This window comes from Bubalus kerabau, chromosome 22 (genome assembly GCF_029407905.1).
Source record: "Bubalus kerabau isolate K-KA32 ecotype Philippines breed swamp buffalo chromosome 22, PCC_UOA_SB_1v2, whole genome shotgun sequence".
NCBI lineage: Eukaryota > Metazoa > Chordata > Mammalia > Artiodactyla > Bovidae > Bubalus > Bubalus kerabau.
In genome coordinates, this window is record NC_073645.1 from 26,579,121 (window position 1) to 26,598,368 (window position 19,248).

The 19,248-nt window shown below is 54.0% G+C and overlaps 2 protein-coding genes across 4 annotated transcripts; both read right to left on the reverse strand.

Annotated features, from left to right (window-relative positions):
• Positions 1-414: 414 nt before the first annotated feature.
• CALHM2 (calcium homeostasis modulator family member 2) lies at positions 415-6,743 on the reverse strand. Of its 3 annotated transcripts, XM_055560740.1 has the most exons (4): positions 6,481-6,743; positions 5,192-5,225; positions 3,792-4,506; positions 415-2,564 (listed from the first exon to the last, which is right to left on the reverse strand). In XM_055560740.1, exons 3-4 carry the CDS (start codon positions 4,344-4,346, stop codon positions 2,148-2,150), a joined length of 972 nt encoding a protein of 323 aa, XP_055416715.1. In that variant the 5' UTR covers positions 4,347-4,506; positions 5,192-5,225; positions 6,481-6,743; the 3' UTR covers positions 415-2,147. The 3 variants fall into 3 exon arrangements, with proteins under 3 accessions (XP_055416715.1, XP_055416716.1, XP_055416717.1); XM_055560741.1 differs by lacking the exon at positions 5,192-5,225; XM_055560742.1 differs by having other exon boundaries at positions 3,792-5,225.
• A 3,456-nt stretch (positions 6,744-10,199) lies between these two features.
• CALHM1 (calcium homeostasis modulator 1) lies at positions 10,200-13,682 on the reverse strand. Its single transcript, XM_055561096.1, has 2 exons — positions 13,131-13,682; positions 10,200-10,682 (listed from the first exon to the last, which is right to left on the reverse strand). Exons 1-2 carry the CDS (start codon positions 13,680-13,682, stop codon positions 10,200-10,202), a joined length of 1,035 nt encoding a protein of 344 aa, XP_055417071.1.
• Between the last annotated feature and the right edge of the window lie 5,566 nt (positions 13,683-19,248).

The following is a 19,248-nucleotide window of genomic DNA, read 5'->3' on the forward strand; positions in this document are numbered from 1 at the left end:
TCCCTGGAGCAGAACGGAGGGCCGACTCCCCACGACCCTGGACTCAGGATCCCACTGTGGCCCTGGCGGGCTCTTGGTCCAACTGGGGGTGTGGGTGGGGTGATCAGCAGGGTCCTGGGAGCAGGCCGCACCCTTCTAGATTATGAGATCTCTGGACCTTGCCTCTGCCTCAGCTCCGTGGTACCTTGTGCCCCTTGGTGGAGGCTGTGAGGCTTGGACAGGAGGAGAGGCAGAGCCCAGAAGGGAAATTCAGGGACCTGAGTGCCTGAGAGAAAGGTGACAGGTATCAGCTCAAACCACCTGGTGATGTCTCCTCCTGGGGCCAGTGGGGCCAGATTACCCAACCTCTCTGAACTGGGTGCCTCGTTTATGAAATGGGGTTAAAAAGTCCTGCTTGAAGGATTTTATGGGCTGAGTGAGAGCATGGATGGTACGTGCTGCCACAGGGCCTGGCACGTGCGGGCTCAGTGAGGACCTTGATTGACGTGCTGTGTGACCTTGGGAGGCTACAGATTCTCTCTCTCCCTGCTGCTCCCCTGAGGAGAGCTTGCTGGGCAGAGGGCATTGACTGACTTGTTCCTTGGGACCTGAGGGAGAAGGGATGTGATGGGCCTGCTATACCCCCACCTCCCTGTAAATTTCCCAGAAAGACTATCTAAGGATCCTGTTTTCCTGAATTAAGAGGCCAGCCCGGACCCAGCTAGTTGAAGCCAGTTCATTTTTGGCTTGGTCTTAAGGGAATTAAAAGCTTCCTTGGGCAGAGCTTTAAATGTCCTGAGAGCTGGGGAGCTTTTCTGTGGGAGATGACCGAGTCCCACGCCAGAGAGCGGGATAGGGACAAGGGAGAGTGCATCAGAGGTCTGAGAAGTGGCGGAGGTGCAGGCAGGGCAGGAGTGGGAGGGAGGCCATGCAGCGCTGGCCTGGTTCTCGCTTGTTAGCTCTGGGTTACGAGAGCTGGACTGCCCAGCTGAGCAAAGGGGCCGGGTCTGCTGACTCCTGATGTCTAAGCCGAGCTTCCCTCTGAGAAAGGCCAGGCTCCATCTGTTTCCCAGATCAAATCAGATGACTGAACCCAGTTAAGAGATCATCAGCCCCAGGGCCTTCCCGCAAGTGGGAACACCTGCCTCTGCCTCCCCTGACCCCCAGCCCTCCCTTCTACCCATTTCAGTCTTGCCCAGGGTCTCTGTCCTCTTCCCTCCCCAGGTCTGGGATTTAGGCCTGTCCCCCCGGTAGCTCAGCTGGTAAAGAATCCGCCTACAATGCAGGAGACCCCAGTTTGATTCCTGGGTCGAGAAGATCCCCTGGATAAGGGATAGGCTAACCCACTCCAGTATTCTCGCTTGGAGAATCCCCATGGACAGAGGAGCCTGGCGGGCTGCAGTCCATGGTGTTGCAAAAAGTCGGACACGACTGAAGCAACTTGGCACACAGCATCATGACCTCCAGCGTGCTGTGCACGACCCATCCAGTCACACAGACTCCAAGCTGGTCCTTTATACTAAGAAAAGCTTTATCAAAAGTGTGTATAAAATAAAGCTGGAGGCATACGCCAGAGGGCTGCTTCCCAGCTGTGCACACCGAGCCAGATGTCCATGTGCAGTTCCACAAATGAACTGCATAGCCTTCTGTACGCAGAGCCTGCTGGTGAGTTCCATCGTCACCTGACTGCTGGCCAGGGCTTCCCACCCAGGTGGGACTGGGTCCCTCTAGTCAGAGGTCATCCTCCACATCATAGTTCATGAAGGACCAGTTCTGGGAAAGGGTCTTTCCTCCAAAGCTGTTGACCAAGTGGCTGGTGGCAGCAGGAAAGGGGACTTCTTCAGGTCTGAGGGTCTTCCTGCCAGAGCCCACCTCGTCTACCAGCTCTCACATCCATATCCCAGTTTTACTTTGTGTTCGTTTCTCTCCTGGCCTGTTTCTCCCAAAAGCTAGGGTTAAAAAAAAAAAATCTCTGGGGAATTCAGTGGTTGGGACCCTGCACCTTCATTGCAGAGGACAAGGGTTCAGCCCTGGGTCAGAGAACTAAGATCCCACAAGCCATGCGCAGCCAAAAAAGAGAAGTCCCCTCTGATGCTGATGTGAGCAGGCAGTGGGGTTCAGTTTGGGACCAAATACCGTCATTGGCCAAGAGTGTGGGAACGGGACCCTCAGGAGGGAAGCAGGGACATCTCTACATGGTCCGGGGCCATGCCGTTGCCCACCACACCCTGGGCCCACTTGTGCAGGCGGCTGTAGAGTGGGAGGCCTTGGTTCTCACGGTACAGGTAGACGCCGGTGATGGCGTTCCACTGCGGCCGCGGCTGTGTGCCTTCCACCGGGAACTTCGCGACCAGCTCCTCGTCGTCCTTGTTGAGCGCCACAAAGCCGAAGAAGTGGCGCACGTTGTTGGCAGCCAGCACGCGCGAGTGCACCTCAGCCGTGCGCTGGAACAGCTGGTCCTCGTTGGCGCGGTACTGCGCCCAGTAGGCCTCCTGGCGGTAGCTGAGTGGTGAGCAGTAGTGCTTGAGGCATTTGGTCAGGAACACCAGGATGGCCACCACGCCGATAAGCAGCCACCCAAAGAGCTGGCCAGAGAAGGGGCAGGGTTGAGGGCAGGCAGGGAGCTGCCTGGACCCCCACCTGCCCCAGGAAGAAGTGGCGGGAGCTGGTCAGAGGGTGTGGGCTGGGTGGAACCAGACATAACCCCCTGAGAGCTGGCTCTGTCACTTCTCTGGCCTCAGATCCTGTTCCTCTAAGGGCAGCAGGCCCTTCTGACTGATTCCTCCACTTTGCCTTCACTCCCTGGAGCTCACACCTTCTCTGTGTTTAGACTTAGCCTCTTTGAAATCACTCATGTGCTTGTCTCGTGTGGCCGTGAGCCTATTGAGGACTAGGACAGTCAAGGTCATCTTTGTTTCCCCATTTAAGCGTGGACAGAGATCTGTGGGCATTTGAGCATCAAATACATTTTATCTCTGCCTACCATCTTCCATCTCTTTTGGTGCTGTCTCTAGCCCTGCTTTTCTACTTGTGTTACTTATGTACCTTTAGAAAATCTGTGCTCAGGTCTTCCCTGGCGGTCCAGTGGTTAAGACTCCGCATTTCCATTGCACGGGTTCAATCCCTGGTCAGAAAACTAAAATCCCACATGCCGTGCAGTGTGACCCCCCCCAAAAAGAAAACTGCTCTTTTCTGCCTGTCTCTCACACCCTGCTCCTTTTAAGTTAACACAAGCTGTTTTTCTGCTCCTGCCCAGCTCTCTGCCCTTGCCTCCTCTCCCTGACAATCCCACTCCTTCAGAACTAAGCTGAGGCTGAGGCTAGGATCGCGGTGGCAGCTGCTGCTTCCTGGCTGGACACCTCTCCCGTCTCAAGGGCTCCTTTTCTGGCGGCAGTGCCTGCGGCTGACTCTGCTGGGCAGTGCTTTTCCTGGGATAGGAACACGCTCATCCCCTGAGCCAGCCATCCTCCACTACCAGCTCACGGCCAACAGCAAAAGTTCATAAGGTGGCAGGGGTTTGTGCTCAATCCAGCTGGAGCGAAGGGCTTAATCTGTGACAGGTATCAGGCTCGGACTGAGCAAGAAGAAAATTCCTAATGTTTAAAACTCTCTTATTTGGGATGGTGTTGACCCTTGTCCCACCAATCGCTAACCCATGGATACCCAGCTCTCATGCCTGAGGCTGATAATCCAGTGATTTTCTGGAGAGCTCAGCCCTGGAGGACTAACTCCAGGGTTAACCCTGAGCCGTTACCTGCCCACTCGCCATCAGGTAGGGGAGAAAAGAGGAGCTTGTCTTGGTACGGTCTTACCTGGGACTCGTACTTGAGTCTGCGGCTGACCTCCTCCCGGAAGACTGACAGGTTGGCAGGGCCCTCCCCGCATGGGAACCTGGCCAGGATTTCTGTGGCATGGGCTAGTGGGAAGCTCCTTTCTTCAACCATGAGCGAATAGGGGTTCACGAACTCACTGAGAGCACAGACGTAGGCCTCACCACGCAGCAGGGAGATGACAGACCAGGTGACGGGGGCCACGGCCGCGCGGCCCACGATGGAGCTTAGGAGGAGGAAGTTGGGGGCAGCTGAGCAGTTCTTGGTTCTCCGGTACTGGCACTCAGCAACCAGGTTCCAGGTGTGGTTGTTGAGGATGACGCCAATGAGGAAGAGTGCCAGGGCGGGCACCCCAATGGCTGCCAGCCCATACAGGTAGTTCCGGGCTGGTGAGCAAGGGCAGTGGAAAGCCACCACGGTGAACAGCTCCTGGCTGCCCACCGTGCCCAGTGCCACCAGCCCGTTGAAAATCATCACATCCTTGCTCTTGAAGAAGAGTGACAGGAAGCGGAAGTTCTCTGCGATCAGGGCTGCCATGGTGATGGGTTAGCTGGGGGACCGACGGCAAGGGTGGAGGCAGGAGGAGATCTGGATGATGGCTCCAGGTGGGACTACGAGAGCTTTCAGGCTAGTGGGCACCAGAGGGCAGGGCACAGTCTTGCCATTTCATCCCCTGTAGTGGCCAGTTGGGTGCTTTCTGTGGGACAGTAGATGACAAATCAGTATTTGCCTCTGAAAATAGGGACCAGGGGCCTCTTGTGAAGTCAGGCTGGTGAGAAACGAAGGAGACTCGGGGAGCCCCAGGGCCTGGGTAGATGGAGAGTAGCCACTGTTCACTGAGCTCCTACTATATGTCAGGCGTTTTGCACCCCTCATTGCCCATCATCACAGTCCTGCACTGAGCTGTGATAGCGCAGTGCACGGTTGAGAAGGTGGAGGTTTCCCCAGGGTGACCCTGCCCGGCTCACACGAGTGCAGAGCTAAGATTCAAGCTCAGGTCTGTCTGCCTCACACACTTTGGTTCTTGTCATCCCCATAAGCTTCCCTTGAGGTGGGGACTAGGAATGGCCCTGTGGCTTTGGGGAATGTGTGATATTGACTGGCTTTCCCTTTGGGATTCCAGGTACTTGCTAATGCACTGGGGGACCTATGACAGTTTGGAGGGTGTGTCCTCGGGTGTCTAGCCCATGGGTATAAAAGCTGGAGTGGGTGTCCGGTGGATGAGGGACTTGGGCTTGACCCTGTGCTATGGGCTGGTGTAAAGGAAGGGGTCTCCAGTCAGTGGTGAGCCTGGGGCAGCCTCCCTGGAGTTCATAAGAGCCTTTTCATTTTGGAGACCGCAGGCTCTGGACTGGTTTAGGAGATCCTGGCTCTCAACATACTTCATGACTTTTCTCTGGACTTCAGTGTCCTCATCTGTGAAAAGAGGATAAATCATTTGGCCCTTGCCCTCCTCTTAGGAATGCTGGAGGGAAAGAAAGGGAATAAACCGTGCCTGATAACTGTCCCATGTATGACACCCTCCATCTCACCCTGTCCGGTCCTGAAGGCTCCTCCCAGAGGTGAGATGGATGGCAAGGGGTGGGGGTGGTAATTCTTCGTGGGGCAAAGATCAGGAAACTAAGGCCTCCAGAGGATAAGCGCTTTGCTTAAGCTATTCAAATATGGACATGCCTGGACGGGACTTTTGAGCGTGACCTGAGGAGGCCTTGAAAGTGGACAACGGTGGGTCAAGCTAAGCAAGCCCTCTGTTTTTCTGGTTTCCTCTGCCCCCGCTCTGTGCCCATCCACAAGAGCCCTGGCAAGCTTCCCCTTCCCCACCCGTTCCCCTTTCTCTGTCCAGCAGCCATGTTCCACCCAGGTCCCCAGGCCTGGGGCCGCCCAGCCAGCCAGCAACAGGAGGCCTTGATGAAGTCTCGAGCCTGCTCTTGGTCTGGGTAGCAGCAGGGCTGGCAGCCTGCCAGGAAGTAGCCAAGGCCTCCAGCTTCAGCCCTGTTCTGCCCCAACTCCCTTCCCAGGTTCCGCCCACAGAGGCAAGGGTGTGGCCCCTGTTCTTTCTATCCAGGGATGGAAAACAAAAGTCCTCAGGCCAGAGGCAGCTGGGGAGTGGAGCAATGGGAGGTGGGGGGCCGGCAGCAAACAGAGGTGGGGGGTCCTGCCAGTATTTCCTTCTGTGCCTCCTCTCTATACTACTGTCCCTCCCGGTTACTGCCAAGACTGCCTGATGGGCTGGGGCAGAGCTGGGTGCCACGTGGGTTGCCAGGTGGAGAAGAAGAGATCTGTCTTCCCTAACTCACTGTCTCCGGCAGTCCTGGAGCTCCAGTCTAACTCCCTGGGAAACAAAAGTTTGCGATATTGCTGGGGATGAGCCGGTTAAAGGCAGCCCACTCCTCCTCTTGACTTAACAGCCTCTAATATGCTCCCCTGGGTTCAAAAATCACAACACTGGTGGGTGGTGCGCAGAGGAGAGATCACTGCCCCTGAGAATACTGTCCTTGGGCCCCAGGCCTGGGAGTGTCATATCTAGGCCTGATGGGACCTCCAACAGCAGCAGTCAGGACAGGAAACAGGTGCCTGGGGAGTGGGAGGAGGAGGCTCAGGGAGGGGCCTGGCTCCTGGGGAAGTCCCTCTGGGTAAACCCCGAGTGGCCCTGTGTGCTCCCCTTCCTTACCTGGGATCTGCTGCGGGTATCGGTAGCTTTGGCCTCCGAGGGGCAGGGCTCTCCAAGTGGCGCAAGAACATCAGAGACCCTGGGTGGGGACCAGCCCATGCTCTCTTCCTCCCACTTTGCTTCTTCTGCCCAGGAGAGACTGGCAGGGCCTGGGGCTGTTAGGGTCTTCCGGAAAAAAAGTTTAACTCCAGAAAAGAGGCTGAACCCTGCGGGATGGATGGTGTGCGCCAGCCAGTGGAAAAACAGTCTCCAGGCAGGCGGGCGCCAGGCAGTGGGGGCGGGCGGAGGGCGGGCGGCGCGGGGAGAGGAGAGGAAGTGGAGGAGTCAGTTTTGCTGCGGCCCGCCTGCCTTCAGAGGCTCTGCACCAGTGGGACCAGTTTGGGAGCCAGGCAGGGGGCCCCCGGCATTTCTGGTCTGGGCCTGTCCCCCAGTCTGGTTTCAGGAGCACCCCCGCTACTTGATCCCCATTGGCAAAAGCAGCCAGAACCGAGCCCCAAGCAGGATTAGGGGAGAGGAGCCACCAGACTGACGCTGACTCCTAGTGGGGTATGCAAAGCCAAAGGCCTCCCTCCCCAGTCCTGGTCCTCTCTGAGCAAGCTCTCCCCCTGCTGGCTCTTCTGTCCTCCCTTCCACTCACTCCCCAGATGCTGCTTCGAATCTCAGGAGCGCTGATGAGAAAATTCTGGACTCTAGGGATTTTCTGAGGCCCTGTGGGGAGAGCTCTGACTGGTGGGTGGAAATTATGAGGAGGCAGATGAAGCCCTTTGTAACAATTAGAGCTATCCAGCCTGTTCCAGAAAGTGGTCATGAGATCCCTGTCTGTGGAAGTATACAAGCTGAGGCTGAAAAGTCATGGATTGGGAATGCTGAAGGGGAGGGCCCAAAGACAGTGTCAATAACCCACCCTCCCGGATCAAGGGAGAGACCCCCAGACCCCTGTCCACTCTGCAGTCTTGGGGTTCTGTGACCTTAGAACTGCTGAGTGACCTGCTGGCCTCCTTCAGCTGGGCTTGTTCACGTGCAGGAATGAAGGGAAAAGGACCAGTGTTCATTTTTTCACATCTTACCATGTCCCAAATACGGTTCCAGATGCTTCCTCAGAAGTTATCCTTTAACCTCACTATAATCCTGAAAAGCAGGTCTTCTTTAACATCCGTTTTATAGACAACTGTGGGTCAGAGGGATTGACCCACTGGGATTGAATCCTCTGTGGGTCAGAGGATTGTGGGTCAAAGAACTTGCCACAGGTCCTGCAGTCCCAGTATTTGAATGCAGGTTTGCCTGACCTAAAATTTTACTCTTTCCTTCACATTTCTTTAAAATTTATTTTTATTTATATTTTGGCTGTGGTGGGTCTTTGCTGCTGTGCACAGGCTTTCTCTAGTTGCAGCAAGTGGAGGCTGCTCTTGGTTGTGGTGCTCAGGCTTCTTCATTGCAGTGGCTTCTCTTGATGCAGAGCACAGGCTCTAGGCATGTGGGCTTCCCTAGTTGCAGCGCATGGGCTCAGTAGTTGTGGTTCATGGGCTCTAGAGCGCAGGCTCAAGCAGTCGTGGCCCACATTGCCCTGCGGCACGTGGGATCTTCCTGCACCAGGGATCCAACTGGTGTCCCTTGCATTGCAAGGCAGATTCTTAACCACTGGATCTCTGGATCACCCTCCTTCACATTTGTACTTCCCAATAACTCTGGGCTGGCTTTTTTCCTCTGGACAACAACCCTCCCACCTCCACCGCCCACTCCTAGCTGTTAACACACCCCTGGTCTTCACTCATCTGAATCACCCCCTAGAGTAAGTTCCACCTCTTGGAGGAGGCCTCCAGCCTACCTAGGCTTCCAGGTTTCTCCCTCTTCCCAAATAATTAAAAGGAGAGAGACTGGGTCTCAGAAGTGGGAATAGAGGGAAGGATGCCTGAGGAAGAATGAAAATTATTAACCCAGTATTGTAAGGCTCAAGATCAAAATGAATTCTTAGATAAATGGGACTTAGGTCTCCAAGATGTCTTGGGGCAAGAAGCTCATCTTCTTGGCCCTCTGCTTCCCCCTGGACAAAGGAAGCTTTAGTTCCTTACGTCCCCGCCTTCAGTCCAGGAGGAGGAGAAGCCCTCAGATTTGGAAATCAATACCCACATTATCCACCAAGCACTGAGTGCCTACCACGTGCCATGCACTTTACGTACCTCACCCATTTAATGCTCACACAATCCCATGAGGTAGGAGCCTTATCTCCCTTGTGCAGATGAGGAAACTGAGGCAAAGTGAAGCAACTGACCCAACGGACACAGTTTGTAAGTGGTAGAGCCAGCATTTGACCCAGTTCTGTCTCACTCTTGAGTCTGGGCCATTTCCACACTAGGTAGCTCCCCTCCCACTCCTCCACCCCCACCCCCAACTCAGGACAGAGACCTTCAGCACTGTAGAACCCCCTCCCCAGGGGACGTGGTCTCTGGGAACATGGGAAGACATCAGCTTCCCTTTCTAAATGCTCTGGGGATGGTCTGATTTCCACCTGAGACCTGGATGTGAGGGATGTGTCAGGGCCATCTCCAAGGCCTCTCCATGGCATGTGCTATGGTCTGAATATGTCCCCTGCTCAAATTCATATGTTGAATCTTACCCCCAAAGGCGATGGGACTAATGAGTGGGACCTTTGGGAGGTGCTCAAGGCATGGGATTCATGCCTTATAAAAGAGGCTCCAGGGACTTCCCTGTGTGGTGCAGTGGTTAAGATTTCATGTTCCCAATGCAGGGGGCCTGAGTTCGATCCCTGGTCAGGAGACTCGATCCCACATGCCACAACTAAGACCCAGTGCAGCCAAATAAATACATAAATAAAAAATTTAAAAAGAGGCTCCAGAGACCCCCAGTCTCACCCACCACAGGACACACTGAGCTGGCACGCTCTGCCAACCAGGAAGAGGGCCTCTATCAGAACATGACCACGGCAGTGCCATGATCTTGGACTTCCAGTCTCCAGAATGGTGGGAGAGGCCTCTGTCATTTAGAAGCTACCCAGTCTGCTGTATTTGTTAGAACAATTCAAACAGACTAAGACAGGGGCCTTCCGTGCCAGTGCTAAGGAAGTGTGCAGTCCGCCTTGATGATGTTGAGTGACCTCTGTGGGGAGCCACATCCTGGCTTCTCCCGACTGGACCTAGCTTCTGATATCTTATCCCCTGTGACCATAGGCGTGTTCCATCAGATGGGGCTGTGTCAGGTCCTTATGACCCACTTTGGTCTGTTCAGCCTCACTCAGGAGACCAGCCAAAATCAGAGGATTCCTGCTTCATGAGGTGGCTGGACTTCCCTGAGCCTTGAGCATAAGGGAACTAAGATCTTAAAAAAGAATCACAGATGAGTGAACGCTGGAGCAAGGTGCTCACAGAGCCTGAGAGGAGATAGTGAACCAGGGGTGACGTGGCCTGGGAGGGGCTGGGCAGATGGGAGCTTGTCTCCCCCAAAGGCAGTTCTGAATCCCTCTGACTAATACTGCTCATGGCCCTGTAACTCCAGGACCTTCCAGGATAGTCCCATAGCTGGGGGACTGAGGTCCCCTTCCAACTCCAAATTTCCCACCTCAAATGGGCAGGTGAGTGCCTGGGCACGCAGGTCTGCTCTGCAGCCTACAACCAGCACCTGCAGCCTTCATCTCTTCATCCAGTTTGGGGGTCTGAGGAGCTGTGGGCTCACATCCCATTTCCACCTCTTCACCTGGCCGCGGCTCACACTTTGCTGAAGTAGGTGGCCACCTCCTTGCGTGAAGGCCGGGGCCCACCCCCAGCCCAGCCATTGCCCACCAGTGGCTCCTCCTGGCCCAGCCGCAGGGGCGGCTTGCACTCATGCCAGCTCGTGAGCAGCCTGTTCATGGTGCCCTGATCGGTGATGCCATGCAGCTTCTCCCTCTCCTCATCCACCCCTTCTGTGGCAGCAGGGGCAGCCGAGCCAGTGGGGCCGGCGGCCAGCGCCCCGTGGGCGTGACCCAGCTCCAGGTCGTGGTTCATGGCCTCGAAGAACTGCTGGATACAGACCTTGGCGAAGGCCTTGGCGTGCTCCGTGCACGTCTCATCAAAGAGCTTGCGCTCGATGTCGATGTAGTGGGACCAGTACTTGCTTTTAAGGAAGGCGGCCTGTGTGAAGCAGGGCCGCACAGAGCGCACGACAAATGCCAGCAGCGTGGTCAGCAGCACGAAGGACCAGCCCAGGGCCTGAGACGAGAGAAGACAGAGTCAGCGGGCACTGCCCTCCGGCCTCCCGAGCCTGTCCAAGCCCCCAAACCACAGTCTGTGCCAGGGCCTTTAGGGAAAAGAGCACTGACTACAAAGAGCAAATGCCGGCACCTCATGGCCTCCACTTCTCTTCTGTACAATGGGCACAGATATACCATCTCATGGAAATGAGACCGCGTGAGTAAAATGCCCAGTATGTAGGCCTGGCTCTCAATACACAGGACTTGGCTGGGCAGACCTTGGAACTAGAATGCCTGGGTTTGCCCATCTGCACCACAGGCATATTCCAGAGATTTGTGGGATCTGCTCCAGGCTGTTACATTAAAGCAAACACGGCAATAAAGTGAGTCACACCATGTTTTTGGGAGCCCAGTGCACATAAAAGTTGTGTTTACACTAATATAACATGTGCAATAGCATTACGTATAAAAAATAATGTATATAACTTAATTAAAAAATGCTTTATTGCTGCAAAATGCTAGCCACTATTTGAGCTTTCAGTGAGCAGTAGTAGTAAATCAAAGATCAGTGATCACAGATCACCATAGCAAATATAATAATGAAAAAGTTTAAAATACTATGAGAGTTGGCAAAATGTGATCCAGAGACAAGACGTGAGCAAAAGGTGTTAGAGAAACGGCACCAACAGACTTTCTCGATGCAGGGTGGCCAGGAACCTTCAACTTGTGAAACACGCAGTATCTGTGAAGCCTGATAGAGTGATGTGCAATAAAACATGGTCTGCCTGTCCTTAACAGTTGACTGCCTTCTCTGTGCCTCAGTTTACCCACCTACAAAATGGGGCTGTTGATCATAACCATCCCACTGGGTTGTTCTGAGGACTAAAAGTGGCAATAAACAGCATAATGCCTGGTACCTAGTTAGTGCTCAGTAACTGTTAGTCACTATTACTGGCCAACCAGCCCTCACTAACTGTGCCTCTTCCTTTAGGAAGCCCTCCTTTACCTCCCACAGTGAGGCTTCCTCCTCTGAGTCCTGTACCTCGCCTCTGGCTCCTGCTGCTGTCTGCCTTTCAGTCGCAGCTCTCAGTCAGTGCCTCCCATGTGGGCTCCGAGCTGAGCCCTCAGGGGTCACAGAGACAAATTGGACAGTTGCTCAAACTTGTGCTGAAGAGCACTGGACACTCAGGTGCTGGTTCTATTTTTCCAGTAACTCACTGTGGTGAAGGCTGCTCCCCCAGTTTCAACTTCAGGGTCAACCCCAGTTGCACAGAGAAGCATTCAGCCAAATCAGGGTGAGCGAGGCAGGGCGACCACTGTCAGTAGCGGGGGTCAGTGGTTATGGCAGAGCACCCTGGGGCGGGGAAACTGCAGAGCGTGTGCTGGATGAGGAAATGTGGGCCCTGCTGGGCTGAATCTCCAAAAGTTTCAGGTAAACCTAGAAATCTCATTTTTATGTGATAGTTTTCAGGTTTTAGATGATGTCAACTAATTCTAAAATTAAACTTTGAATTCAGCCCCTGAAGTCCAAATGACATACTATAGGCCAGGCAGCCTGTCCTCTGGGCCCCTTTTAGTCTATGAGGTAATTGTTTAAAGGTCAGATGGAGGATAAAGTGGATGATGGACAAGTGCTCAAACGAGAGGAGGCGCAGGCGAGAAGGAAAGCACTCGGAGTGTGAGGGTCACAGGGGCACCCCGTGACAACGCAAGCCCCAGAGAGGAGAGTTCAGGCTGGAGGGGAAGCCGGGGCGTCTGGACTCATCGCAGCAGAGTGTGCATGCTTCTGTAGCCTTGTCCCCTCCCTGGCAGGCCTCTGCCCAAGTCTTCCTGCCCATGCACAACAACTGGTGAGGAGTCCTGAGGGGCTCAGATGAGTGGCGGGCCAGAGGGGCAGAGAGCGTGGAAGCAGGGCTCCAGAATCTCCTGTCAGTGGGCCCTCCAGCCCTGCCTTTGGGGCACATCCCAACAGTCCATACCCTCACTCAAGCCTCCTTCCCCTGAGCAGGGAGTACCAGCTGGGGCCATTTGCCAGGGAAATGTACCCAAATGGCCCAGCCACACACCGGCCTCACCACTGCCCGGGCCTGGAAGAGGAAAAGGATGCAAATTCCCCCAGGTTTCCAAACTGGAGCTCAGGAAGGAAGACAAGGGGCTGACTGAGCGGTTGGGTCCACTCAGGGGAAACTCGGGACAGGGCACAGGCCTCTTTCCCCGGGTGGCACTGACCTGAGGAAGGACACCTGCCTCTGCCTTTAGAAGCCCTGGCCCACTTAGGGAAAATATGCCCCGCCACCAAGGAGCTGCGTCTGAGTGGTCAGACCCAGCCCTGGCTGGGGGGTCCCCCATCTATTGGGGAAACATAAGCACGCCCTGGGGAAGCTCCACTTCAAGAGCGGGGAAGGAATACTTTCCGAGGACCCGACCTGTGAGGGGAGCCCCAGCCCAAGGCCATCCGGCCCCTCACCTGCGAGATGCAGCGCAGGTAACGCACGGCCACCTCGCGGGCCAGCAGCCAGTCGCCCTCGTAGATCTCAGGGCAGGGCACCCGGGCCAGCAGGCGGGCAAGCTCGGGTGGGGGCAGGCCGGGCACCAGGCTGCCATTGCCCAGCAGGCTCACGGGCACCGCCGTGCAGAATGCGCAGAGGAAGCATTTGCCGTCGAGCAGCGTGACGGCCACCCAGACGACGGGCGCGATGAGGGCGCGCTGGGCCATGGAGCAGAACATGTAGCGCAGCACGGCGGGGTCCTTGGCCCGGCGGCCCGGCGGCCGCTTCCACTCTTCGGCCAGCATGGACACGTTGTTGTTCATGACCAGGCCGAGCAGGAAGAGCACCAGGGGCGGCGCCAGCAGGATGCCGGCACTGTAGGCAGCGTTGTAGCCCGGCAGGCAGGGGCAGTTGAAGTCGAAGGCGGAGTACATCTGGGCGCTGGCCAGGGCCATGATACCACAGATGCCATTCATGAAGGACTCCTGGTTGGACTGCAGGAACTGGAAGATCATCCGGAACTTGTCCATGGTGCCCCCACGGGGCCTGCTGGCCTCCTCCCGCCTCACCGCAGCCTCAGGATGGCCCCTGAGGCCCACTCTGCCCAGCGGGTGCCCACCTCAGGGCTGAGACAGGCAGAGCTCCAGGCGGAGGCTGGGGCCGCTGTCTCTTTGAACCTTCTAAGTCAGGTGCTGGCCGGGAGGGTGCAGCTTGACCAATCCCGTGGGTGCAGCAGTCTGCCCTCCCCTGCTCCACCCCTCCTGGGTTTCTCTCTCTCTCCACAACTGGCTCCGCCACTGGGAAACCACGAGGACCACACCTGACTGGGACCAGTTCTCTGGCTGCTGGAGAAGGGTGGGGATGGAGGCTCCAACTCAGCTGGGAAGACAGGGCCTTGGGCAGGGTTGAAGTTTGCGAGAACCCAGGACTGCTGCAGAGGCCTGAGCTCCCGGGCCTTGACCCCTGGGCTCCTAGGAAGCGTGTCACCCTCCTTCTGCCCTTCCCATTGGGTCTTTCATCCATGTTGTGTCAGGATCCAACTCGTCCACTAGTGCAGACAATGGTATGATGCTGTAGTGAGGGCAGTGGTGGTGGCCCTGTAATAGGTGTGATAATGGTGGAGGTGTGCCCGTCATGATGGTGATGGTGCTGATGGTGGAGGTGTGCCAGTCATGATGGTGATGGTGCTGATGGTGGTGGTGATGCCAGTCATGATGGTGATGGTGCTGATGGTGGTGGTGATGCCAGTCATGATGGTGATGGTGCTGATGGTGGTGGGATGCCCGTTATGATGGTGATGGTGCTGATGGTGGAGGTGTGCCCGTCATGATGGTGATGGTGCTGATGGTGGAGGGGATGCCAGTCATGATGGTGATGGTGCTGATGGTGGTGGTGTGCCCGTCATGATGGTGATGGTGCTGATGGTGGAGGTGTGCCAGTCATGATGGTGATGGTGCTGATGGTGGTGGGATGCCAGTCATGATGGTGATGGTGCTGATGGTGGAGGTGATGCCAGTCATGATGGTGATGGTGCTGATGGTGGAGGTGATGCCAGTCATGATGGTGATGGTGCTGATGGTGGAGGTGATGCCAGTCATGATGGTGATGGTGCTGATGGTGGTGGGATGCCCGTTATGATGGTGATGGTGCTGATGGTGGAGGTGTGCCCATCATGATGGTGATGGTGCTGATGGTGGAGGTGATGCCAGTCATGATGGTGATGGTGCTGATGGTGGAGGTGATGCCAGTCATGATGGTGATGGTGCTGATGGTGGAGGTGATGCCAGTCATGATGGTGATGGTGCTGATGGTGGAGGTGATGCCAGTCATGATGGTGATGGTCCTGATGGCTATGCTGTTGTTGCTGGTTGTGATGGTGGTAATATTGTGCTGATGGTGGTGACAGTGGTCATGGTGGGGATGGATGGTGATGGTGGTGGAGATAGTGCTAAAGGAATAAAATAGGGAGCCCTGAATTTGGAATCAGAGGATTTGGATCTGAGAGGTTGCTAGGGCCCTTTCTGCAAGGCAGAAAGAGCTGTGGCCGGTAAGCATAATGCAGGTGTTTTTATGTCCTGTCTCCTTGTGTCTCGGTGGTTGTGTCTGTGTGTTTGTGGATTATGGATGAAAAATCCTTTCCTGGCTCTCCCTCCTACCTCTACTTCACCAGGTCAAAAGATAACGGAATGGGTGATTGGGTTTCATGCCTGGGGCTGAGGAACCCAGAGTGTCCATGGGAACCAAGCCAAGGCTCCACCATCAGCACAGCAAAGTGGAAGGGGCTTAGAGGGCTCCCTTTGATGCCACCAGCTCTCCCAGAAGAGTGGGTTAGATCCAGCTCCAACTAGATGGCTCCTGTCTGGAGCGAGATGGGGGGCTGTGGGGGCAGGACCGGAGGAGGGCTGGGACTGAAGTAAAGCAAGAGACTGGACAGGGCAGCTCCCTGGGACCCTCAGATCTGTGTGTCCCTGTGTGTCATGTGTCCATGTGTGAAATTTCTGTGGATATGGGCCTCAATGTCTGTGCGTCTACAGTGTGTATGTAACTATGACCATGCAAAACTCTATGGGTCTTTCTGAGACAGCACCACCTCCCACCCCAACTCCACCATGTCCACCTACCTCTCATTTGTAGCAAAGCTTTAGTCTCCCAGGCCTCCCCTGAGTCTCAGATGGCTGACTCAGGAGTTCATTGTTATTATAAATGGAGAGTTCAGTTCAGTTCAGTTGCTCAGTTGTGTCTGACTCTGCGACCCTATGGACTGCAGCACACCAGGCCTCCCTGTCCATCACCAACTCCCAGAATTTACCCAAACTCATGTCGGTTGAGTCAGTGATGCCATCCAACCATTTCATCCTCTGTCATCCCCTTCTCCTCCTGCCTTCAATCTTTCCCAGCATCAGGGTCTTTTCAAACGAGTCAGCTCTTCACATCATGTAGCCAAAGTATTGGAATTTCAGCTTCAAAATCAGTCCGTCCAATAAACACTCAGGACTGATCTCCTTTAGGATTGACTGGTTGGATCTCCTTGCAGTCCAAGGGACTCTGAAGAGTCTTCTCCAACACCACAGTTCAAAAGCATCAATTCTTTGGCACTTTCTTTATAGTCCAACTCTCACATCCATACATGACTACTGGAAAAACCATACCTTTGACTAGACAGACTTTTGTTGGCAAAAGTAATGTCTCTGCTTTTTAATATGCTGTCTAGCTTGGTCATAACTTTCCTGCCAAGGAGTAAGCATCTTTTAATTTCATGGCTACAGTCACCATCTGTAGTGATTTTTGGAGCCCCCCAAAATAAAGTCTGCCACTGTTTCCCCATCTATTTCCTATGAAGTGATGGGACTGGATGCCATGATCTTAGTTTTCTGAATGTTGAGCTTTAAGCCAACTTTTTCACTCTCCTCTTTGACTTTCATCAAGAGGCTCTTTAGTTCTTCACTTTCTGCCATAAGGATGGTGTCATCTGCATATCTGAGGTTATTGATATTTTTCCTGGCAATCTTGATTCCAGCTTGTCCTTCATCCAGTCCAGAATTTCTCATGATGTACTCTCCATATAAGTTAAATAAGCAGGGTGACAATATATAGCCTTGACATACTCCTTTTCCTATTTGGAACCAGTCTGTTGTTCTATATCAGGTTCTAACTGTTGCTTCCTGACCTGCATACCGATTTCTCAAGAGGCAGGTCAGGTGGTCTGGTATCCCCATCTCTTTCAGAATATTCCACAGTTTATTGTGATCCACACAGTCAAAGGCTTTGGCATAGTCAATAAAGCAGAAATAGATGTTTTTCTGGAACTCTCTTGCTTTTTCCATGATCCAGCAGATGCTGGCAATTTGGTCTCTGGTTCCTCTGCCTTTTCTAAAACCAAATGGAGATGTAGAAACAAAGAATAGCTGGTAACAATTTAGAGAACAGACCAGCCACTAAGCAGTCACTGAACTCCCAGTTCCCTGAAAAATGTAGATAAAGGTCTGACCTACATTCCTAAGTTGCTTTAAGAGGAAGCAGACCCCCACCAGATAAAAACTGTTGACCACAGGCACTCAGACCACAGACCAGCTGAAACCAGAAGATTAGTGACGCTTGAAACTTCACATTGAGGCCTACTGATCTGAGAACCGTGCCCGAGCTAATCACACACCAGGCAGCCCCGACCTCATACAGCCTAAAACTTTGTCCTCTGACCAGCAACTTGGAGATGGTCTTAGGATATTAGTCCACCACCTTCCAAGATTGCTGGCCTCCTGAATAAAGCAGGAGGCCAACTTTTCCTTTTCCACCAATCCTTGTCCCTCAAGTATTGGCCTTCAAGCAGGGAGCAGTCAAACTTGGTACCAGCCTCTTCCTCTTGTGTCTGTGTATCTCCATGTGACCCACGAGGACTGGCACTGACTGGCACTTCCGCTGGATAGGCCCTATGCCAGCACTCCACACACGTCACCTCATGGGATCCTCATACAACGTCCCAGGGGAGCTGCTATCGTCCCCATGCCACAGAGGGTGGCACTCGGGCTCAGGGAGGTCAAGTCATGACTGTAGGTTCAGGACAGACCTCCTCAAGATGTGCTACTGTTACCGAGTCCAAGCCCACTCTGCTCGCTGCCGCACAATAGGCCAATAAATCCCAGATGAGATGTCAAGACAAGTGAGTAAATGTTAGTAGCTCAGTTGTGTCCAACTCTTTGCCACCCCATGGACTGTAGCCTGCCAGGCTTTTCTGTCCATGGGCTTCTCCAGGCAAGAATACTGGACTGGGTTGCCATTTCCTTCCAGGCTTCTTTGTCCATGGGATCCTCCAGGCAAGAATACTGGGGTGGGTTACCATTTCCTTCCAGGCTTCTTTGTCCATGGGATCCTCCAGGCAAGAATACTGGACTGGGTTGCCATTTCCTTCTCCAGGGGATCTTCCCAACCCAGGGATCTAACCCAGGTCTCCTGCATTGCAGGCAGATTCTTTACCACTGTGCCACGAGGGCTTCAGTGTTAAGACAAGGGAAGGACTTTACCTGATAGCCAGCTGATGGAGTAGACTGCAGGCTAGCACCTCAAAATAATCACCTTGTCGGAGCCTGGATGCCGGGTTCTTTTATGGATCAAAGATGGAGGGGGGGGAACAAAGTAAAAAGACTATTAGATCCTTGCAGATGTCCGCTAGAACAGCACGCCTCAGGTAGGAGGATGTGTTAGTTTCACTTCCTTACAGTCCTTCACAGGTAGGCTGGCTCAGGGTATTTCCCCGAAGGAGGCCACTATGTATGCCTCCAATAACAAAAGCCTTGAGAGTCCCTTGGATTGCAAGGAGATCCTACCAGGCCATCCTAAAGGAAATCAGTCCTAAATATTCATTGGAAGGACTGATGTTGAAGCTGAAATTCCAGTACTTTGGCCACCTGGTGTGAAGAACTGACTGATTGGAAAAGACCCTGATGCTGGGAAAGATTGAAGGCAGGAGAAGGGGACGACAGAGGATGAGATGATTGGATGGCATCACTGACTCAACAGACGTGAGTTTGAGTAAGCTCCAGGAATTGGTGTTTTGGACAGGGAGGCCTGGCGTGCTGCAGTCTATGGGGTCGCAAAGAGTCAGAGACGACTAAGCGACTGAACTGAACTGAACAACAAAAGTGGCAAGATGAGGGTTAAAGTCACAGAAGTAGATCCAGCATGAATTCAAAATTAACCATTTCCTGGTTACACTATTTTTGGCATACAGGTTATTTTGAACTAATGGCAGTGGAGACCCTGTGGGATCCAGAGAAACTACTGCCCCTCCCTTAACTAACTTGCAGAACTTAAACTGAGAACTTTTCCCAGAGAAATTTTTTTCCTGATATGTCAGGGCAAATCTCTGGTCACCGAACATCTGCACATCTTCTTATGAAATCATAACCCCACAGACTTTACAGAAGCTAATGCTGTGATTAGTCACTCAGTCTGACTCTTTGAGACTCCATGGAGCCTGCCAGGCTCCTCTGTCCAAGGGGATTCTCCAGGCTAGAATACTGGAGTGGGCTGCCATGCCCTTCTCCAGTGGATCTTCCCAACCCAGGGATCGCACCCAGGTCTCCCTCATTGCAGCAGGAT